A 21539-nucleotide genomic window follows, 5' to 3' on the forward strand; every position below is an offset into this window, starting at 1 on the left:
TTTGCCCCACTTTCTGTTCTCAAAGCTGTTATGTGGTAGTTTTCCCTTCAGTATTAGTATTACAATCTAGTATCTATGATACTAGAACTCAGTTCATAAATAGAATTTCATGAACCAATTTTTTTGGTTTCACTGACACTATAATTTCTTATTTTCTTTCTTTTGGTTTCCCAGAACATGACTTTGACTCACTTGTACTGTGCAGATGGGATTTTTAACTGCTCAACAGCTGAATAATTTGTAAACTTCCTTTGCAGTTTCTCAGACTTTCTGCATTTCTTATAATTAAATAATTAGTAAATTCAACTTACAATTAAATGAAGAGGATATATCAGTACTGCTTACAAGCTATTTCCTATTTCCCTCCCTCCCTTTCATTCCACTGAAAAAAAATCATCATTAGCCATGCCCTCATCTTGATCTCTGTGGATTTGACAATCCCTATCAGATCTTTAGTTGGTATAAGATTAAGGAAAGGGAATGATTCTTCTTGTGAGAAGAATTCATTCTTTAAGATAAAAAGAATGTCATGGATAACCCAGCAGGGCATAACAACTCCATTCTCTTCTGTTATGAATTACAGTTTTTGACACAAAAATATGCCTGATTAAATATTGCTTAAGCTAAAATTTCTGGGTATAACAATTTAAAGTATGATGAGTGATTAAAATAAAATGACCTAGGACTAAAAAATTCTTTTATAGATAATTACATGTGGATAAATGGAACATGACTATACTCTGGAGATAATTTCAGAAAATATGTAGGTGAGAAATGAACATAAAGAATAATACATTTTTTTGACACTGGAAGATGTAATTAATTGACAGTGATTTATTAAAATGGAGAAACCTGAAAGGTTAAAATTTTAGAAAGACAATGTGCTTATTATGTGTTACAACAAATCATTTTTTCTCAGTGCTTCTTTTACATCAGTCTGCCATATATTTTAACTGTTCTTATATTTGAGGCTTCTGATGAAGGGTGTATAGTAGGTAAAGGTTACTAATGCTTTTCTCAGATATGTTAACAAAACTTTAGAGGACTAATGGGAAATAATTTTATAACAGCAGGGCTAAATAAGCAATTTAAGAGGTAGAAAAATACTTCTTGGTCTAACAATGTTATTATTTAGAAATGACCAACAACTCACTAATGCACACAATCTGGCCTACAAGCTCCAATCTACTAAGTTTTTATTTAATACTATTTAGGAAATTTGGGTCCTTATTGTAGATCTCTAGCTAATTTATAAGAGTAGTAAACAGTTATTTAGAAAATTAATGACTCCTCTGTAATATAATTGTCTAATAACATTTAGCTAATTGACTTAGCCAGGAAGTGGAGTAGGACCACAGAATACTTGGTAATAATGATAAAATCTGTCTATAAGCAAAAAGGATAATTAGGCCAGGCCTTTTCTGAATAACACGAAGGCAAGTTATTGTCTCTGACAGTGGCTTTCAAACATTTTTGACCACAGTCCACAATAAAAGCTAAATTTTAATTCTTCCAATCCATGAACACGGTATGTTTCTCCATCTGTTTGTGTCCTCTTTGATTTCTTTCATCAGTGTTTTATAGTTTTCTATGTATAGGTCCTTTGTTTCTTTAGGTAGATATACTCCTAAGTATTTTATTCTTTTTGTTGCAATGGTGAATGGTATTGTTTCCTTAATTTCTCTTTCTGTTTTTTCATTGTTAGTATATAGGAATGCAAGGGATTTCTGAGTGTTAATTTTATATCCTGCAACTTTACTATATTCATTGATTAGCTCTAGTAATTTTCTGGTAGAGTCTTTAGGGTTTTCTATGTAGAGGATCATGTCATCTGCAAACAGTGAGAGTTTTACTTCTTCTTTTCCTATCTGGATTCCTTTTACTTCTTTTTCTGCTCTGATTGCTGTGGCCAGAACTTCCAACACTATGTTGAATAGTAGTGGTGAGAGTGGGCACCCTTGTCTTGTTCCTGATTTCAGGGGAAATGCCTTCAATTTTTCACCATTGAGGGTGATGCTTGCTGTGGGTTTGTCATATATAGCTTTTATTATGTTGAGGTATGTTCCTTCTATTCCTGCTTTTTGGAGAGTTTTAATCATAAATGAGTGTTGAATTTTGTCAAAGGCTTGACAAGATCCTCTATGACCCACCTCCCAGAATATTGGAAATAAAAGCAAAACTAAACAAATGGGACCTAATGAAACTTAAAAGCTTTTGCACTACAAAGGAAACTATAAGTAAGGTGAGAAGACAGCCCTCAGATTGGGAGGAAATAATAGCAAATGAAGAAACAGACAAAGGATTAATCTCAAAAATATATGAGCAACTCCTGCAGCTCAATTCCAGAAAAATAAATGACCCAATCAAAAAATGGGCCAAAGAACTAAACAGACATTTCTCCAAAGAAGACATACAGATGGCTAACAAACACATGAAAAGATGCTCAACATCACTCATTATTAGAGAAATGCAAATCAAAACCACAATGAGGTACCACTTCACGCCAGTCAGGATGGCTGCTAGCCAAAAGTCTACAAGCAATAAATGCTGGAGAGGGTGTGGAGAAAAGGGAACCCTCTTACACTGTTGGTGGGAATGCAAACTAGTACAGCTGCTATGGAAAACAGTGTGGAGATTTCTTAAAAAACTGGAAATAGAACTGCCATATGACCCAGCAATCCCACTTCTGGGCATACACACTGAGGAAACCAGATCTGAAAGAGACACGTGCACCCCAATGTCCATCGCAGCACTGTTTATAATAGCCAGGACATGGAAGCAACCTAGATGCCCATCAGCAGATGAATGGATAAGGAAGCTGTGGTACATATACACCATGGAATATTACTCAGCCATTAAAAAGAATTCATTTGAACCAGTCCTAATGAGATGGATGAAGCTGGAGCCCCTTATACAGAGTGAAGTAAGCCAGAAAGATAAAGAACATTACAGCATACTGACACATGTATATGGAATTTAGAAAGGTGATAACGATAACCCTATATGCAGAACAGAAAAAGACACAGAAATACAGAACAGACTTTTGAACTTTGTGGGAGAATGTGAGGGTGGGATATTTCAAAAGAACAGCATGTATGCTATCTATGGTGAAACAGATCACCAGCCCAGGTGGGATGCACGAGACAAGTGCTCGGGCCTGGTGCACTGGGAAGACCCAGAGGAATCGGGTGGAGAGGGAGGTGGGAGGGGGGATCGGGATTGGGAATACATGTAAGTCCATGGCTGATTCATATCAATGTATGACAAAACCCACTGGAAAAAAAAAAAAAAAAAGCTAAATTTTATGTCATCACCCAGTTAAGAACACAAACACTAAAAGTTTTATGAAACAACACTAAATGTGGGATACTGTTGATATTTTTTACCTTTTATTCTATTAAATATAAGGTCCTTATCAGAAATCATTAAAATCATTTCATGACTCACTAATGAGTAGTGACCTTAGCTGCTCTATAAGAAAACCAGGGCTATTTATGTGGTCATTCTCTTCCTAGAGTAGAAAATACTCTACAAGTAGGGCTGGATGGGTTGGGAGGTATGGCTTAACCAATTTCTTTAGATTCCAACATGCTTGAAAAGTGAAAGTGAAAGTTGCTCAGTCGTGTCTGACTCTGTGACCCTCTGGACTGCAGCCCGCCAGGCTCCTCTGTCCATGGAGTTCTCTAGCCAGAATACTGAAGTGGGTTACCATGCCCTTCTTCAGGTGGTCCTCCCAACCCAGGGGTCGAACCCAGGTCTCGCACTGCAGGCAGATTCTTTAGCATCTGAGCCACCAGGGAAGCCCATCAACATGCTTAATTAACATTTAAAATAGAAATTTCATCCTTTAAATTTTGGCATAGGTTTTCACAATATTACTTCCTTAATTAACTGCTACTTCCCTGTTTAGAATGTATATGTATGCATGAAATATAGCATATGGTTAAAATATTTAAAAAATATTTATGATTATTTAACATATTTCTCAAATTAAATATATTTTTCATAGCAACATATGATCAGTGTAGTAAACTAAAATGCAAAAATTATATAAAGAAAATCCCACAACCAAAAGATAATCCTAGTAACATTTCTATATGTCATTTTATTTTTATATTTTTCCTACACATGGGTATACTAAAGACATCTACACTCATACAATTAGATTATGCACACAGATGTGCCTCCTTCCCAAGTGTTAGACACTAAACATCTGTTCATCAAAAATTATTCTAAAATATTTCGCAGGCTGGAAACTATAATAAAATGTCATCATTTATTATTTCTCTATTTTTGGACATTTAGATTTTCCCAGTTTGCTACAGCCTTTTATTTTTGGCCATGAAAATGTATGCATTTATTTGATTTATTCATTCAGTTGCATTTATTTTTCTATAGATATTTTCTCCTTTGTTTTTATGCTTACAGATCCCTTCCCAGTCTAGGAAGAAGTAAATATTTAAATGACTGAGAATAAGCCCAAAGTCCTGTTTTTGTTTCGGGCAACCAAATTGAGGATACCGTTCCGTTCACTTAGAAACAGCAGTGGGTAGTAGGTATCATCGAGTGGGTTTTTAACATCTAATTAGATATATTACTAGGTGTCAATGCCTGACTTATAGTAGAAGTTCAATAAATATATATTGTAAACAACAATCCCTCTTAAAAAAATTTTTCTGTATGTGATTTTAAGAGTAGTATTTTGGTAGGTTTAAATTTGCATATAATTTACCTTTTTTTTTAAAAAATGAAAAAGCACTAAAAGTAGTAAATAGTTATGAAAATGTAACAAATAGGAAGTGAATCTCTTGAAATCTTGCTCTCTGAAGATAAATGTTAACAATTTGATGAGTATTTTTCTAGATTTTTTCCTGTGAAGTATTATTCATTTAAGTACACAAAAACATATCAAATATATCTTTACTGTTATCTTTACTGTTGGGGAAAAAAGAGCAAATTATCCAGTTATTGTATCCACATGTAAAACAATTTCACAGGAAACTAGAACTAAAAAGAATGGAATTTTGCCATTTGCAACAACAAGGATGGACTTTGAAGGTATTATGCTTATTGAAGTAAGTCATAGAAAGACAAATACTGTATTTTTACTTATATGGAGTCTAAAAAGTAGAACAAATGAATACAACAAAAGAGAAACAGATTTATGGATAGAGAGTATAAACCAGTGGTTACCAGAGGGACGTGGAGGAGGAAATGGCAACCCACTCCAGTATTCTTGCTGGAGAATCCCATGGACAGAGGATCCTGGTGGGCTATAGTTCAAGGGGTCACAAGAGTTGGACACAACTTAGCAACTAAACTACCATCACCACCAGAGGGAAGAGCAGTGAGGTGATGGGCAATGGAGGGGATGGGTATTAAGAGTTAAGAACAACTAGGTATAAAATAAATAAGATACACAGATATAATTTCAGCACAGGAAATATAACCAATATTTTATAATAACTTTAAATGAAATATAATCTATAAAAATACTGAATAACTATATTGTACTCCTGAAATTAATATAACACTAAGTCAACTATACTTCAATTTAAAAAATTAGGACTAGATGTATGGACATGGAAAGATTTAAATAATGTATTATTATATGAAAAAAAAGAAGACAAGTCTTTAAAAAACTGATCTACCTTTATGAAAATAAACAGATTTTCCCCCATTTTTAAACCATCAGTGCATTCCTGTGATAATCAGCTGCTTGACGGTCTTAAGAAATTCTTTCAAAATACAAATGTAATTAAGTGAATAGTATTTTTGATAGCAGTTTTGACTGATAGTTTGCAAGTGGGCTAAATTTTCGGTTTTAGATATGCTGACTTTGTATCGTTGTTGTTGCTCAGTCCCTAAGTTGTGTTTGAGTCCTTGTGACCCCATGGTCTGCAGAACACCAGGCTCCTCTGCCCTCCACCATCTCCTGGAATTTGTTCAAATTCACGCCCACTGAGTTGGTGTTGCTATCTAACCACCTCTTCCTCTGTTGCCCCCTTCTCTTTTTTCCTTCAATCTTTCCCAGCATCACAGTCTTTTCCAATAAGTTGGCTCTTCACATCAGATGGCCAGAGTACTGGAGTTTCAGCTTCAGCATCAGGCCTTCCAATGAATATTCAGGGTTGATTTCTTTTATGATTGACTGGTTTGGTCTCCTTGCAGTTCAAGAGACTCTCAACAGTCTTCTCCAGCACCACAAATGGAAAGCATTAATTCTTCAGTGCTCAGCCTTCAGTGCTCTTCTGCTTCTGTTAGGTCCTTGCCATTTCTGTCCTTTATTGTGCCCATCTTTGCATGAACTGTTCCCTTGGTATCTCTAATTTTCTTGAAGAAATCTCTAGTCTTCCCCATTCTATTGTTCTCCTCTATTTCTTTGCATTGTTCATTTAAGGAGGCCTGTTTACTTCTTGCTATTCTCTGGAACTCTGCAGTCAGTTGGGTGTATCTTTCCCTTTCTCCCTTGCTTTTGGCTTCTGTTCTTTCCTGAGCCTCCTCAAACAACCACTTTGCCTTCTTGCATTTCTTTTTCTTTGGGGTGGCTTTGGTCAGTGCCTCCTGTATCATGTTACATACCTCCATACATAGTTCTTCAGGCACTCTGTCTACCAGATCTAATCCCTTGAATCTATTCGTCACCTCCACTATTTAAACGAAAAGGATTTAATGCAGGTCATACCCAAATGGCTTAGTGCTCTTCCCTGCTTTCTTCAATTTAATGCTGAATTTTGCAATAAGGAGCTCATGATCTGAGCCACAATCAGCTCCAGGTCTTGATTTTGCTGATTTTATATAAAGCTTCTCCATCTTCAGCTGCAAATAACATAATCAGTCTGATTTCTGTATTGCCCACCTGGTGATATCCATGTGTAGAGTCATCTTTTGGCTTACTGGAAAAGTGTATTTGCTATGATCAGCATGTTCTCTTGACAAAACTCTGTTATTCTTTGCCCTGCTTCATTTTGTGCTCCATGGCCAAACTTGCCTGTTATTCTGGGTATCTCTTGACTTACTACTTTTGCATTCCAATCCCCTATGATGAAAAGGACACCAAAGGACATTTAGTGTTAGTTCTAGAAACTGATGTAGGTCTTCAGAGAACTGGTCAACTTTAGTTTCTTTGGCATGAATGGTTGGGGCATAGACTTGGATTACTGTGATGCTGAATGGTTTGCCTTGGAAATGAACCGAGATCCTTCTGTTGTTTTTGCGACTGTACCCAAGTACTATGTTTTGGACTCTTTTGTTGACTGTGAGGCCTACTCCATTTCTTCTAAGGGATTCTTGCCCACAGTAATAGATACAATGGTCTCCTGAATTAAATTCGTCCATTTTCATCCATTTTATTTATTTATTTATTTTTCATTTATTTTTAGTAGTTGGAGGCTAATTACTTTACAATGTTGTAGTGGTTTTTGCTATACATTGACATGAATCAGCCATGGATTTACATGTGTTCCCCATCCCGATCCCCCCTCCTGCCTTCTTCCCCATCCCATTGCTCTGGGTCTTCCCAGTGCACCAGCCCTGCGCACTTGTCTCATGCATCAAACCTGGGCTGGTGATCTGTTTCACACTTAATAGTATACTTGTTTCAATGCTATTCTCTCAGAACATCCCACCCTCGCCTTCTCCCACAGAGTCCAAAAGTCCATTCTGTACATCTGTGTCTCTTTTTCTGTTTTGCATATAGGGTTACTGTTACCATCTTTTTAAATTCCATATATATGCGTTAGTATACTGTATTGGTGTTTATCTTTCTGGCTTATTTCACTCTGTATAATGGGCTCCAGTTTCATCCATCCATTTTAGTTCACTGATTTTAAGATGTTGATGTTCTCTCTTGCCTTCTCCTGCGTGACCACATCTCATTTACCTTGTTTAATGGACCTAATGTTCCAGGTTCCTATGCAGTATTGTTTTTATAGCATTGGACTGTATTTTCACCACCATCATTTTCACATCCACAACTGACATTCTTTCTGCTTTGCCCCAGTCGTTTCATTCTTTCTGAAACTATTAGTAATTGCCCTATGCTGTTACCTATTAGCATACTGTACACCGCCTGACCTGGGGGCCTCATCTTCCGGTGTCATATCTTTTTGCTTTTTGATATTGTTCATGGGGTTCTCACGGCAAGACTACTGGAGTGGATTGCCATTTCCTCCTCCAGTGAAGCATGTTTTGTCAGAACTCTTCACTGTGACCCATCCATCTTGGGTGGCCCTGCACAGCACGGGTCATAGTTTCATTGAGTTACGTCAGCCCCTTTGCCATGACAAGGCTCTGATCCATACAGGAGTAGCTTTGTAAACTAGCTATAAAATTATATTAGCTTTATGAAGTTATATTAGCTTCATAACATGAATGAATAACTTCATCTTTTTCAGCATTCTGAAACATTTAATCTAGAACTGAAATTATCGGCATCTTGAAAGTCCGAAAGAGGGACTTCCCTGGTGGTGCAGTGATTGAGAATTCGCCTTCTGGTGCAGGGGACATGGGTTCGATCCCTGCTCATGGACCAGGACCCCACATGCTATGGGGCAGCCGTGACCCGATCACAGAGCCCACGCTCTCTGGAGCATGAGCACCACAGTATGCCATAATCAAGGCCCAGTGCAGGCAAAGGTATATGCTTTACAGAAGAAAGTCTAAAAGAGGTAATTGATAAAAAATAAAACCAGTTTGTCTTGGAATCTATTGTACAGTTTAATATACGTATGTTTTAAAGTATAATTTGTTCAAATCATCTATATCCAGATTTAAGTTTCTTTGACTGACAATGGTATAAACATATTTGACTATACAATTGATTCTTGAATAACACAAGTTTGAACTGCTCAGGTCTGCTCATATGCAGATTTTTCTCAATAGTAAATACTACAGTACTACATAATTCACACTTGGCTGAATTGAAGGATATGGAGGAATTAGGCCCAACTATAGATTATAGGCAGATTTTCAACTGCACAGAGGGTTGGCGCACCTAACCTCCCGTGTTGTTCAAGGGTAAACTGTAATTGAGTTTGTCAGTTTCTCCTTGAATTTTTCAGTTTTTGTTTTATGGAATGTAGAAATTCTGTGCTGATGAAGCAGCATGATGACAATGTTAAATGTGTACAATTAGCTTAAAGGAAGTGCACTCTGGCATATTTAATAAAATTATATAAAATGAAAATTGCCATATAATGAGTTCTTTTTTAATTTAGTTCATTTAAAAATGGAGGAGTAACAATACCTCCGTTTACATGTACTTCATGGTTAGGACTTGAGCAGTCTCAAAGAAGCATATGTTGTATGTAAGGATTCCTTTTCCTTCTTAGAGAATTGAAATGTTTGGACCTTATCTCAGTCAGCTAAGCCATCTGTTAAGATCAGACATCCTTTGCTTTGTATTATTTCCCATTTGCTTTGATTGCATTTCCTTTTATCAAATGTAAAACAAGATTTTTCTTTATAGTCACATATCAAAACAATTTACATGTTATATAAATTTGTATAATATTCCAGTTTCTATTCAACATATGAAAAAAAACTAGGATTAAGATGAGCTCTGTTAACTAATTCACCACTTCATACTTTGATCAAGATATCTCAAGTAATCATTCCTAACCTCTGTTACTTCAACTGAAAAATAAGGACAATGATTTGGCTACATACATTAGGGATATATAAAGAATTTAGTGTTAATATATTTGTCACGAGGACTTTTTGTAATCTACTGACGTAAGTACACAGAAAGACAAGGTATAATATAAAAAGTGAAGATTTTATGAAGAGTGTGAAAACAGAACGATAATTTTTGCCATTCAGTTTACTTTGTTAATATTTGGTTGGCCAAAAAGTTTCTTTGGGTTTTTCTGGAAGATGTTACAAAATTTTTGGCCAACCCAATATATTGATTAAATGTACTATTGCATATCTAGTCTTACCTGAACCATTTTTGAGATATCCATTTGCATCTACAGTTGTATACATGATGTAAGGTCCAGGTTGATTTACTCCAAAGGGCTACAATAAAAAAGAAATAGTTAAGCCTTGGAAAGTAAATGCATCATCAGAAGTTTCAGGCCAATCTATTCCAAAAAATAAATACTTCTATATAAAATTCATTCATATTAGATAGCAGTTAGAGAACATGTTCATAAATAGATAACCAGTGTTATCTATTAAAAAACCTTGTATTAGTAGGAAGTCTTAACTTTAAATGATTTAGTAATTTTATTTATATAGTCCATTAATTTTATTGGATAGTTCTAAAATCTAATAATGTCTCTTCTTTATTACATAAAGATGAATATTTAAGGAAGAATTTTCTTTACTACTTTTGGTCCCACCTTGAGTAGTTTTATTATGACATTTCTGTTGACTATAGCATTGCTTTTCCCTTCGGGAATGAACTGGAATAGTTTATATTTTCCCAGTAAATATAAATAAAATCCATCCATTGTAATCCTAATAGGATAAAAAATACTGATGAGTAGTTCTAAAACATTTTACATCCTGCACTAGACTTAGAGAATACATTCTTTTCCAGTTAAGGAAAATGTAAGTTTTATCATATATATATACATGTTAAAATATATTTGGTTATGCCTCTTTTAAATTTCTATGTGAATGGAACGATACTTTATGTATCCTTCTGTGACTGTTTAAAAAATATATTAATGTGAGACTCATCCATGATTAAGCATGTACTATAGTTCAAGGTTGTATTCTACTGCATGATTATAGCATAAGTATTTTTCATTCTTTTGTTGATCAACACTCATTTCCATTTTCTTTGGCCATGACAAACATGGCATTCTTATGTCTGCCACCTGATGCACAGGTGGAGTACTCCACTGCATGATTACAGCACAAATATTTTTCATTCTTTTGTTGATCAACACTCATTTCCATTTTTTTTGCCATGATAAACATGGTATTCTTATGTATGTCACCCAATGCATAAATGCAAACATTTATCACTTCTACTAGCTGTAAATTACTTCACACGCTTAGTAACAAACATCACTAATGTGATATACACTTCTTAATACAAAATATTTCATCTCTTATGGGTTTGTTTCTTTGGAATGGTGAATGCTCTTTAATATTTTAAACCTGTCTCATTGCAGTGAGGCTTGTAGATAATACTTGTGAGACTATATTTATCACAGTGTTGTAACCTCAGATTCATTTTATTACCCATGGTCGAGTTTATGTACTGGAAGACTGGTATCTTAGGCTATAAGTACTGTATTTTGTGAACCTTCCCAATTAAATTCTTGAATATTTTTTTCTAATCCTCATTTGGAAAATTTCATACTCCTATCTATAATATCTTATTTTACAGATTTTATAAGTTTTTTCTTTTGTTCTACAGTCAATTGAAAAAAATCATATAAGCAAGTCTCTGTTATGAGTCCTAAAGCTGAAATTAACTTCCTACCATGCACCAGTCACTCTGATATTGAAAAACAAGAATCCAGAAATCCAGACATGATTCCTCCATACAACGGTTCTCAAAGTGTGGTGCAAGGACCCCTGGAGTCCAAAAGCCCCATTGGTAAAAAGTGTGGTTATTAGCAGCAACACTAAAGAACAAAATAGCAAAATGGCAGACATAAATCTACCTTACTAGTAATTATATTAAATGTAAATAGATTAAACACTGCTATCAAAAGGCAGAGATGAGCAGGATAGAACATCATCTAAGTATATGCTGTCTATAAAAGACACACTTTAAAAACAAATGTTTTTACAACAAATAGGCTGAAGTAAGTAAAAGCATGGAAAAGATATACCACGCAAACAGTAACCAAATAAGAGCTGGAGTAGCCATATTAATATCAGACAAAACAGACTTTAACATAAAAATGTTACTGGAGACAGAAAATGGGAGTTTATAACAACTAAAGAGTCAATCCATCAAGGAGACAAAATTATAAACATAAATGTGCCTAACTGAGCTCTCAAATATATGAGGTATTGATGGTTGAAGTAGATAACAATAGGGGATACTCTTAGAATTACTAATAATAACACTAGTGTCATTGATGGATAGACCAATGAAGCATAAGATCCATAAGGAAACAGAAGACTTGGACAACACTAGAATAGATTTAGTAGACTAGAACACTACACAACTTTAGCAGAATACATAACTCTTCTCAAACATACAAGGAACATTCTCTAAGGGGAAACATATACTAGACCATAAAACAAGTTCCAATCAATGTAAAAGTACTGAAATTTTTACAAAGTTTGTTCTCTGACCACAACAGAATTAAACTGGAAATCAGTAACAGAGCCCATGCGCAACAATGAGGAGCTTTTGCACTGCAATGAAGACACAGTGCAGCAAAAAAACAAAACAAAATAAAACAAAACAAATAAAAACAACCACAGAAACAAACATGAGGAATTCATAAATGAGTGGAAATTAAACAACAGACTTCTAAATAATCAGTAAGTTATGTGACAGAGTTGGAAAAATTCACTGATATAGCTTCAAATTCCACATTACAACTAACTTAAGTAACTGCTACTGCTGAATTTTGGGAAATTATTATGTAATAAAACAGAGGTTAACATGTAATGGTTTTATTGTTTTAAAATGATTTAATAGAAATATTTAAAATTGTTCCAGTTTTAATTTCAAATAGAAATACTGATAAACAAAACTCACCTAAGAACAACTATTTGGAGTCTTCAGAATAAGAAGTTTTGAGAACTGCTGCTCTGTACTATGTACATAATGAGTAATTCAATCTTTATTCTGCCTTCCCAATAGACATGATATGACTGACCTCTGAGCCTATCTGTTTGGTTTCTTACCCCTTGGGAGGCATGCATACTCAGCTGCTCAATCGTGTCTGACTCTTTGCCCTCCCATGGACTGCAGCCCACCAGGCTCCTTTGTCCATGGATTTTCCTGGCATGAATACTGGAGTTGGTTGCCATTTCCTCCTCAAGGGGATATTCCTGACCCAGGGATTGAACCTGCATCTCCTGCATTGGCAGGAGGATTCTTTACCACTGAGTCACTGGGAAAGCCCTCTTACCCCTTATATCATAGAATTTAACATGTTTAAGGAATCACAGCTTATTGGGAGCAGAAGCTCAGAAGCAGAAGACTGAAATTAGAGCCAGTCCTGGGGGGGGGGGGGGGGGGGAACACTTAAACTGATTGAGAAATTGCTGGAGAATCAGCGTGAACTAATTTGAGAGTTCCTATTTAACCTGTAGAGGAGGGCCAGCTGAGAAGCACTTGTGCAAGTCACAGCTTAGGGACACAGGCTCACTGAAGTCTGAGATTTAATCAGAGGATTATAGGATGCTTTTCCTACCATAGTTTTATACTTCACCACCACATCAATTGGGTTCCTAGTAATGAGATTACAGTTAAAAGATCTGAAGACCTCTGATCCATTTAAGGGTGACACAAAGACAACAGAGACAAAAACAAAAAGGCTAGAGGAAAACTCTGTCTCTTGACAGCACAGCTACTGCCAACAGGACCAGTCTTAACTCCTAGCAGATAAACATAAACCCTCATCATGAAGGCTTATCTACCACAGTTCCTTTCACCCAGTACCTCATGTCTGGTGCTCAACAAAAATTTCAAGGCATGCCAAAAGGCAGAAAACAAAGTGTGAGAGGACAAAGCAAGCATCAGAACCAGACTCAGATACGGCGATGCTGGAATTATCAGACCAGAAATTAAAGTAACTATGATTAATATGACAACACCTCTAATGGAAAAAAGTAGACAATATGCAATCAAAGATTGTTAATGTAGGCAGAGAGATGGAAATGCCAAGAAAGAATCTAAAGGAAATGGTAGAAATAAAAAATACTGCAATAGAAATGAAAAATGCCTTTGATGAGCTCATCAGTAGACTGCATACAGATGAGGAAAGGATCAGTAAGCCTGAAGATATATCAATAGAAACTTCCAAAATTGAATTGCAAAGAGAAAAACTAATGAAAATTTGGAACAGACTATCTAAGAACTGTGGGACAATTATCAAAGGTGTAACATATGTATTGTGGGACTATCAAAAGGAAAAGGGAAAAAAGAACAGAAGAAATATTTGAGGAAATAATATAAGAATTTTCCAAAATTAGTGACAGACACCAAACCACAGATCCAGGAAGTTTAGAGAATACCAAACAGGAAAAATACCTAAAAACCTATATCTATACATATCACACTCAAATCAGAAGAGAAAATCCTGAAAGTACCCTAAGAAAAGGTGTAAAGGAATCCATGTAACACTATGATACAATTAGAAATACTCATTTGAGGTTCACGACAATGAGTCAGTGGTGGTGACAACATTCATGGCTGTATATTTTTCTTTAGAAATGCCTAGTAGCCGAGAGCTGGGAGTGAACAAGAGAGACAGTTGGATTAACCCAGGGGTGTATCTTTGCCAGGCAGGTAGAGGAAAAGCATAGTGCTTATGGGAGTTAAACATAGTGGCAAAAGTGATGGTTGATCTATGGTAGCTAAATAAGGAGGGGGGTACAGAAAACAGGTTGATACAGGTCAAGAAACTAACAGGTTTAAAAATTGAATAGGTATAGTTATAATAACAAGTGTGAGAAGACTGGAAAAAATACCTTTGATTAGAGTTGATGGATGGCACTGAGATTTCAAAAGTTAAACATTTCTGGTAGATAAGGTCTATTATTACAGCGGTAAAGAATCCACCTGCAAGTCAGGAGAAACGGGTAGCCACGGGTTTGATCCTTGGGTTGGGAAGATCCCCCAGAGGAGGAAATGGCAACCCACTCCAGTATTCTTGCTGGGAAGATCCCATGGACAGAGGAGCCAGGTGGGCTACAGTCCACAGGGTCGCAGAGGGTCAGACATGACTGAGCGACCGAACACAGAGCAAACGAAGCAGCGGGCCTATCACATGGACACGGGAGCGAGCAGTTAAAGCTGAATGAAGATGAAGGAGTCTGGAAACAAAGGAATTTGGGTGAGATGAATTGCTGACTTAAATATTCTTTCCTCTCTCCATATATCAGACAGGTTGCCTGTAGCAGGTGGGAATATATAGGCAGCAGGACAGTATTTATTCAATTCATAATTTAACTCAAGTGGTAAGAATATCATATGGTATGCACCTTTTCCTCTTAGTCTTATACTGGGTCATATCTAACGTAACATTTTCTACTATGATCAAGTGGATCTGATATCAAAGCAATATGAAGAAGGCCCACTTTATCATGAAATAAATTTCACAAGTGGGCATATGTTTGATATATGGAGAACTGGGGTAGTATAGTGTGTATTTGTTTCTTTTAGTTTGCCACAAAATTGTGATCTATGATATCAGTGGGGAAGGAAAATGATAGATGTGAAGGGCAGTTCAACAGGATCTGAACTTCAAATAAAGTAATCAATGAGTGAATCGGAGGCAGGCGTATCACCTGCAGAAAAGCCCAAAGGTGCTGAACTGCTAAGACAACCATTGCAAGAGCAGCTCTGCATGCTGCACTTTACTTACGTGACTTTCTCAATGACTCTGTTCTCCACATGATGTAAATTTAAGATATGGAGAATGGGAGCACTAGTGATCTCAGAAATACAAATACAACCTGCCTTAAGCAAACGGCCTTTTCTACCAATTTTTCTGCTAGAACTTGTCGGTAAAATGAGTCGGTTCAGTTTCAACTTCTGTAAAGTTCTTTGCTTGACTAGGGTAATGAAAGAGCCACATGATGGGAATATCGTCAATCAGAGAAAAGAACAAGAACAAAGGCTCTGAATGTTTCATAAACTGGGTAGACATTTCTTGAATAACCAAGTTTATCTTTGGCCTCCAATTAGTCAGACTTGCACTTAATTAAAAAAAAAAAAGACATTATTTTTATTAGCAGTTTCAGATTCACAGCAAAATTAAGTGGAAAGTCCAAAGAATTCCCATGTACCCTCTGCATCTCTCCTCCTCAGACCTCCCCTTCAAGATGTTCACATTTTTGATATGAAAGCAGATATGTCTGATCAGGTACTCATGTGGTACTCACAGTGGCTGTGGTGACAGACCTCCCCTTTAGGATTGAGACAATATTCCCTGAGCTGCTCCAAGTATTGGTTGAGGATAGCTTACAGCTGAGTTCTTAACCTAAAAATTGTTCTCAGCCAAAGGGAGCTGGCTTGTATAAATTATAACCCCTTCCTGGGGACTGCCTGCATGCAATGTCTGATTGATGCAGAATACAAAGGCATGGCCCTTTTGCTTCAATCTGGGCCATCTTTGAAAAACCATCTTTGCTTCACAGCTCACAGATCAACTTCTTCTGACAGTCTTCATTACTCCAGAGGTCTTACTCTCAAGAAGAGTCTAGATCAAATCTTTGCATGCAAATCTCTGGGTCAGGTATTCCAAATGTCTTAAATATAGGACGTTTCCCAACCGTACATAGGACGTTGATGATGAAGCAATGCTTTAAAGGTGTGTTAAAAATATGAGGCTATAATCAGAATACCTAGTTCTGTCTTTTAGTTACACTACTTAATGGCTCTATGATTTTGGATAGTTTATTTCTCTGAGCCTCAAGTTTCCTCATCTTTAAATTCAGGATAATTCCTTATGTAACAACGGTTACTACAAGGACTCAAACAAGAATATACCAACACACACACACAAAGACACACATGTGAATGCGCTCATGCTTTTAAATAAAATGTAGTATTCTTATTACAATTTAAATGAATTGGCAATTTCTTATTATTTTCACATTTGTTATTTCATGGAAACATTCCACTAGACAGCAAGTCAATATTAAGATTATACCAAAAATTCATTATTTATCTACTGTATGCTTGATCCTGTGCTATGAGTGAGGTATTCAAAGATGGTATGGTTCTTGACCTCAAGGGATTACGGTCTGGGGAAATGCATTAAATATGAACAGATAAAGTGTGACCAAGTATTACACATGTGAAATGGTAGCAGGATGCCCAGAAATGATGGGAGCTGTGGTCATTTTTCCAAGTGTATCAGAGAAGATTCAATAAGGAAATAAACCTTGAGATGAGAAAGTTTTTAGGAAAGGAACTTTATTCCTAGTAAACTTTACTTGAGCAATGAAGGACATTTTAATCACTTCTAAAAGTAATATCAATTTGGTTAAACCTATAACAACTATTTTGTGTGTATCTATCATGCAGAGAACTTTAACAGAAATATATACAACTAAGAATTAAGGTTACTTACTGTTATCTTACGAGGACAGTCATTAGAACAGAGACCACTAAGAACTGTGGAAAAATTAAAAAAAGCCTATTATTACTGTTATAATGTAAGCTTATATTTAAAGTGAGCTCTAATTTTCCCCTAAAATCTATTAATATGCCCTATTGATTCATGATCACAAGTAAAAATCAACCCAGTTTCTTTAGATCTGAGTAAATTAAATTTCTGTTGTTCACTTTATGCCAGTTATTTCAAAAGCCTTTATTAAGCAGTCAAGCTGATACCAGTTTTTGAAATCTATAGGTGATATAATTAACTATGTATATATAACATATCTGTTGGCCCTATTTCCCAGCTGGTTAGCTACATTCCAAGGATGGCTTAGAATCTGACAGAGAAGTACAAACCAATTAAAACTTATACTGAAAAAAACCAAATAGAACATTTAATACTTCATATCTCAAACTAGACTGTTACTATTTATCTACTCAAATTTTCTGGGTCAAAGAATTTAGGCACCCTTGATAACTTTTATGGAAAATATAACTACATATGCCAGCAAATTTGGAAAACTCAGCAGTGGCCACAGGACTGGAAAAGGTCAGTTTTTATTCCAATCCCAAAGAAAGGCAATGCCAAAGAATGGTCAAACTACCACACAATTGGGTTTATTTCACAGGCTAGCATGGTAATGCTCAAAATCCTTCAAGACAGGCTTCAACAGCATGTGAACTGAGAACTTACAGATGTACAAGACAAACTAGATTCAGAAAAGGCATAGGAACCAGAGATCAAATTGCCAACATCCACTGGATCATAGAAAAAGCAAGGGAATTGCAGAACAACATCTGCTTCACTGACTATACTAAAGCCTTTGACTGTGTGGATCACAACAAACTGGAAAATTCTTCAAGAGATGGGAATACCAGACCACCTTACCTGCCTCCTGAGAAACCTGTACTCAGGTCAAGAAGCAACAGTTAGAAACAGACATGAAGCAATGGATTGGTTCAAAATTGGGAAAGGAATGTCAAGGCTGTATATATTGTCAACTTGCTTGTTTCCATGGGGTCACAAAGAGTCAGACATAGCTGAGCAACTGAACAACAACCACAAGGATATCTGAATATTCTTTCTATAACTAATACAAGCTTTGAAACATAACTATACTACTACCACCTCATGCAAACTAATTTCTTTGTAAGAAGGCACACTTTATGTGCTATTAAATATTTTATATGTTATAAATTAAAGGAAAATAGCTGATAATACCACTCAGTAATGAATTGTATGAATAATAATTGTGATTACTGGCTAGTTAAATATAACCATAGGAAAATGGTTCTTTATGTTCATTTATATTCCACAAATGTGAAATGATAATCATTCTAACAGAAATCTTATACTTGGGAAGGGTATATAAAATGCAAAGGCATTAAGAAATGAACATGACATATTTCATCACAAAGGAAAATGCCTGTTTATTTACTACAAAGCATTTATATTAAATATGACCTGAGGAAACAGTGAAAAAAATATTTTATACCTCCAAATCAGTTTTTAATGTTTAAGTTCCTTACCCCAGCATAGTGCATAGTTCTCACTCTCTTATTCTCAAACACTCCATGACCTTATTTCTCCCTCTCCTTTTATTAAAATTAATTTATTTGTTTTAATTGGAGGCTAATTACAATACTGTAGTGGTTGTTGCCATACACTGACATGAATCAGCCATGGGCTCAACTCTAGGCAGACATTAGTACTTATTTTTCACTTGTCCTAAAATGATTTTCCTAAATTTTCATTAAAACATTATCTTGCTAAACAGTACACTATTTACTCACAAGTCTGTCTTTGTACCAGTATGAAAGTTCTGCATAATTTTTATCATGTTTTTAGGGCCTAGCCAAATCTATTTGCTCAATAAATGCTTGTTAAAAAAGGTAAAAGATGGATTATTCAATAAATGGTACTGGATAGTTGGCTACCTGGAGGAAAATAAAGTTAGACTTTGATTCATAACATGAAAATTACACTGGGCAAAGACATAACTAATATAAAGAACTCTTATGCTTCAGTAATAAAAAGCCAACCCAGTTAAAAAATGGGCAAAGGATCTGAATAGGAATTTCTCCAAAGATGATATAGAGATACAAAAAGCTCATGAAAAGAGGCTCAGCATCATTAGTGATCAGGGAAATGCATAGCAAAATCACAATGAAATGTACACAATTCACAATGTCCACGAGGTGGAAACGACCCAAACGAATGTCCATTAGCAGATAAATGACTCTGAGCACACTCTGGGAGATAGTGAAGGATTGGGAAGCCTGACATACTGCAGTCCATGGGGCTGCAAAGAGCCAGACATGACTCACAGACTGAACAATAACAGCAGAAGCAGATGAATGATCAGACAAAACTTGGTATACACTCAGAAGAAATATAATTCAACTTTAAAAGGGGAGGAAATCCTGTCACATGTTAAAACATGGATGAACTTTGAGGACATTATGCTAAGCAAGCCAGTCATAAAAAGACAAATACTGTATGATACCACTTACATGAGCTATCTAAGTTTGTCAAATTCAGAGAAACAAAGTAGAATGGTGGTTACCAGGGTTTAGGGGGAGGGAAAGGGGACAGCTGTTAAATGGGTGCAGAGTTTCAAATTTACAAGATGAAAAAGTTCCGGAATCTGGTTCACAACAGTATGAATATACTTAACACTACTGAACATTTAAAAATGGTTAAGATAGTAAATTTTATGTTACTTTTTTTTTTAACCACACACACTAAAAGGTTAAGATTGTAAACAAACAAACCCATAATGAGATACTGGCTTCCCTGGTGTCTCAGTGGTAAAGAATTCGCCTGCCAATGCAGGAGACCTGGGTTTGATCCCTGGGTAGATTCCCTGGAGAAGGAAATGGCAACCCATTCCAGTATTCTTGCTTGGGAAACCTCATGGACAGAGGAGCTTAGTGGGCTACAGTCTTATGGGGTCGCAAAGAGTTGGACACGACTTAGCAACTAAACAACAAACAAATGAGATACCGTTTCATACCCATTTTTGTTGTTATTCAGTTGCCAAGTTGTGTCTGACTCTTTGCGACCCCATGGACTGCAGCACGCGAGGCTTCGTATCCATTAGAATGGGTATGATCAAAAAGTCAGATTACAAATTTGGGTGAAGATGTGGAGAAACTGCATATTCATACATTTCTATGGGAATGCAAAATGGCCCAGCTGCTTTGGAAATGGCAATTCCTTAAAAAGGTGAACAAAGAATTCCCATTTAACCCAGCCATTTCATTCTTAGGTATATAGCAAGAGGAATTAAAATATATGTCCACACAAAAACTTGTACATAAATGTTCACAACAGTATTATTGATGATAGCCAAAAAGTAGAAATCATCCAAATGTCTATCAACTGATGGATAAACAAAATGTGGAATATTCATATAGATATTTGACAATTCATGTGGATATTTGACAATAAAAGGAGTAAAGTGAGATGGATCTTAAAAACAGTATGGTAAGTGAAAGAAGTCAGTCCCAAAAGACCGCGTATTACATGACCCCATTCATATGACATATCCAGGAATAGATAAATCTATGAATACAGAAAGCAGTGGTTGCCTAGGGCCGGGGCTGGGGGATTGATAGTGGCAGCTAAAGGGTACAGGGCTTCAGGATCATATGGTAGCTCTATTTTTAGTTTTTGCTATATACTGAGTGAAGTAAGTCAGAGAAAGAAACATAAGATATATGCAGAATTGAAAAAGAACTGATACAAATGAACTTATTTACAAAACAGAAACAGACTCACAGACTTAGAGGATGAACCAGGAGAGCAGGGTGGGGGCGGGGGGAAGGGATAAAATGTTTGGAATTGAGATGTACCTACTGCTATACTAGGACCTACTGTCTAAAACCAGGAACTCTGCTCAATATTGTATAACAACCTAAATGGGAAAATGACCTGAAAAAGGATACATGTATATATATAACTAAATCAGTTTGCAGTACACATGAAACTGTCACAACATAGTTAATCAACTATAGTATAAAATTAAAAATTTTTTAAAAAGGGTATAGGCTTCTTCTGTGGTGATGAAAATGTCTGTGGTGATACTCCCACAATTCTGTAAATATGCTAAGAGCCATTGAATTGTATACTTGAAATGGGCAAACAGCATGGTATGTAAATTACATCTCAATAAAGCTGTTACAAAATAAAAGATACCATAAAATTAAAAAAATGACAAGGGGCTGTGAACTTTTAAAAAAAACACAGAGATACTTGCTAACATACAGAAGGCTT

General features: G+C 35.9%; 1 protein-coding gene across 1 annotated transcript in view; it reads right to left on the bottom strand.

The window, feature by feature from the left end:
* Positions 1 to 21539, bottom strand: part of ITFG1 (integrin alpha FG-GAP repeat containing 1) — a 306823-nt gene that overhangs the window by 39225 nt on the left and 246059 nt on the right. Inside the window, exons 13-14 of the mRNA XM_061138443.1 lie at positions 17232 to 17275; positions 9942 to 10020 (exon numbers count right to left, since the gene is read on the bottom strand). Of these exons, the coding sequence (XP_060994426.1) occupies positions 9942 to 10020; positions 17232 to 17275 (123 nt within the window). The remainder of the gene's footprint in view (positions 1 to 9941; positions 10021 to 17231; positions 17276 to 21539) is intronic.

Source organism: Dama dama, chromosome 4 (genome assembly GCF_033118175.1).
Source record: "Dama dama isolate Ldn47 chromosome 4, ASM3311817v1, whole genome shotgun sequence".
NCBI classification, from domain to species: domain Eukaryota; kingdom Metazoa; phylum Chordata; class Mammalia; order Artiodactyla; family Cervidae; genus Dama; species Dama dama.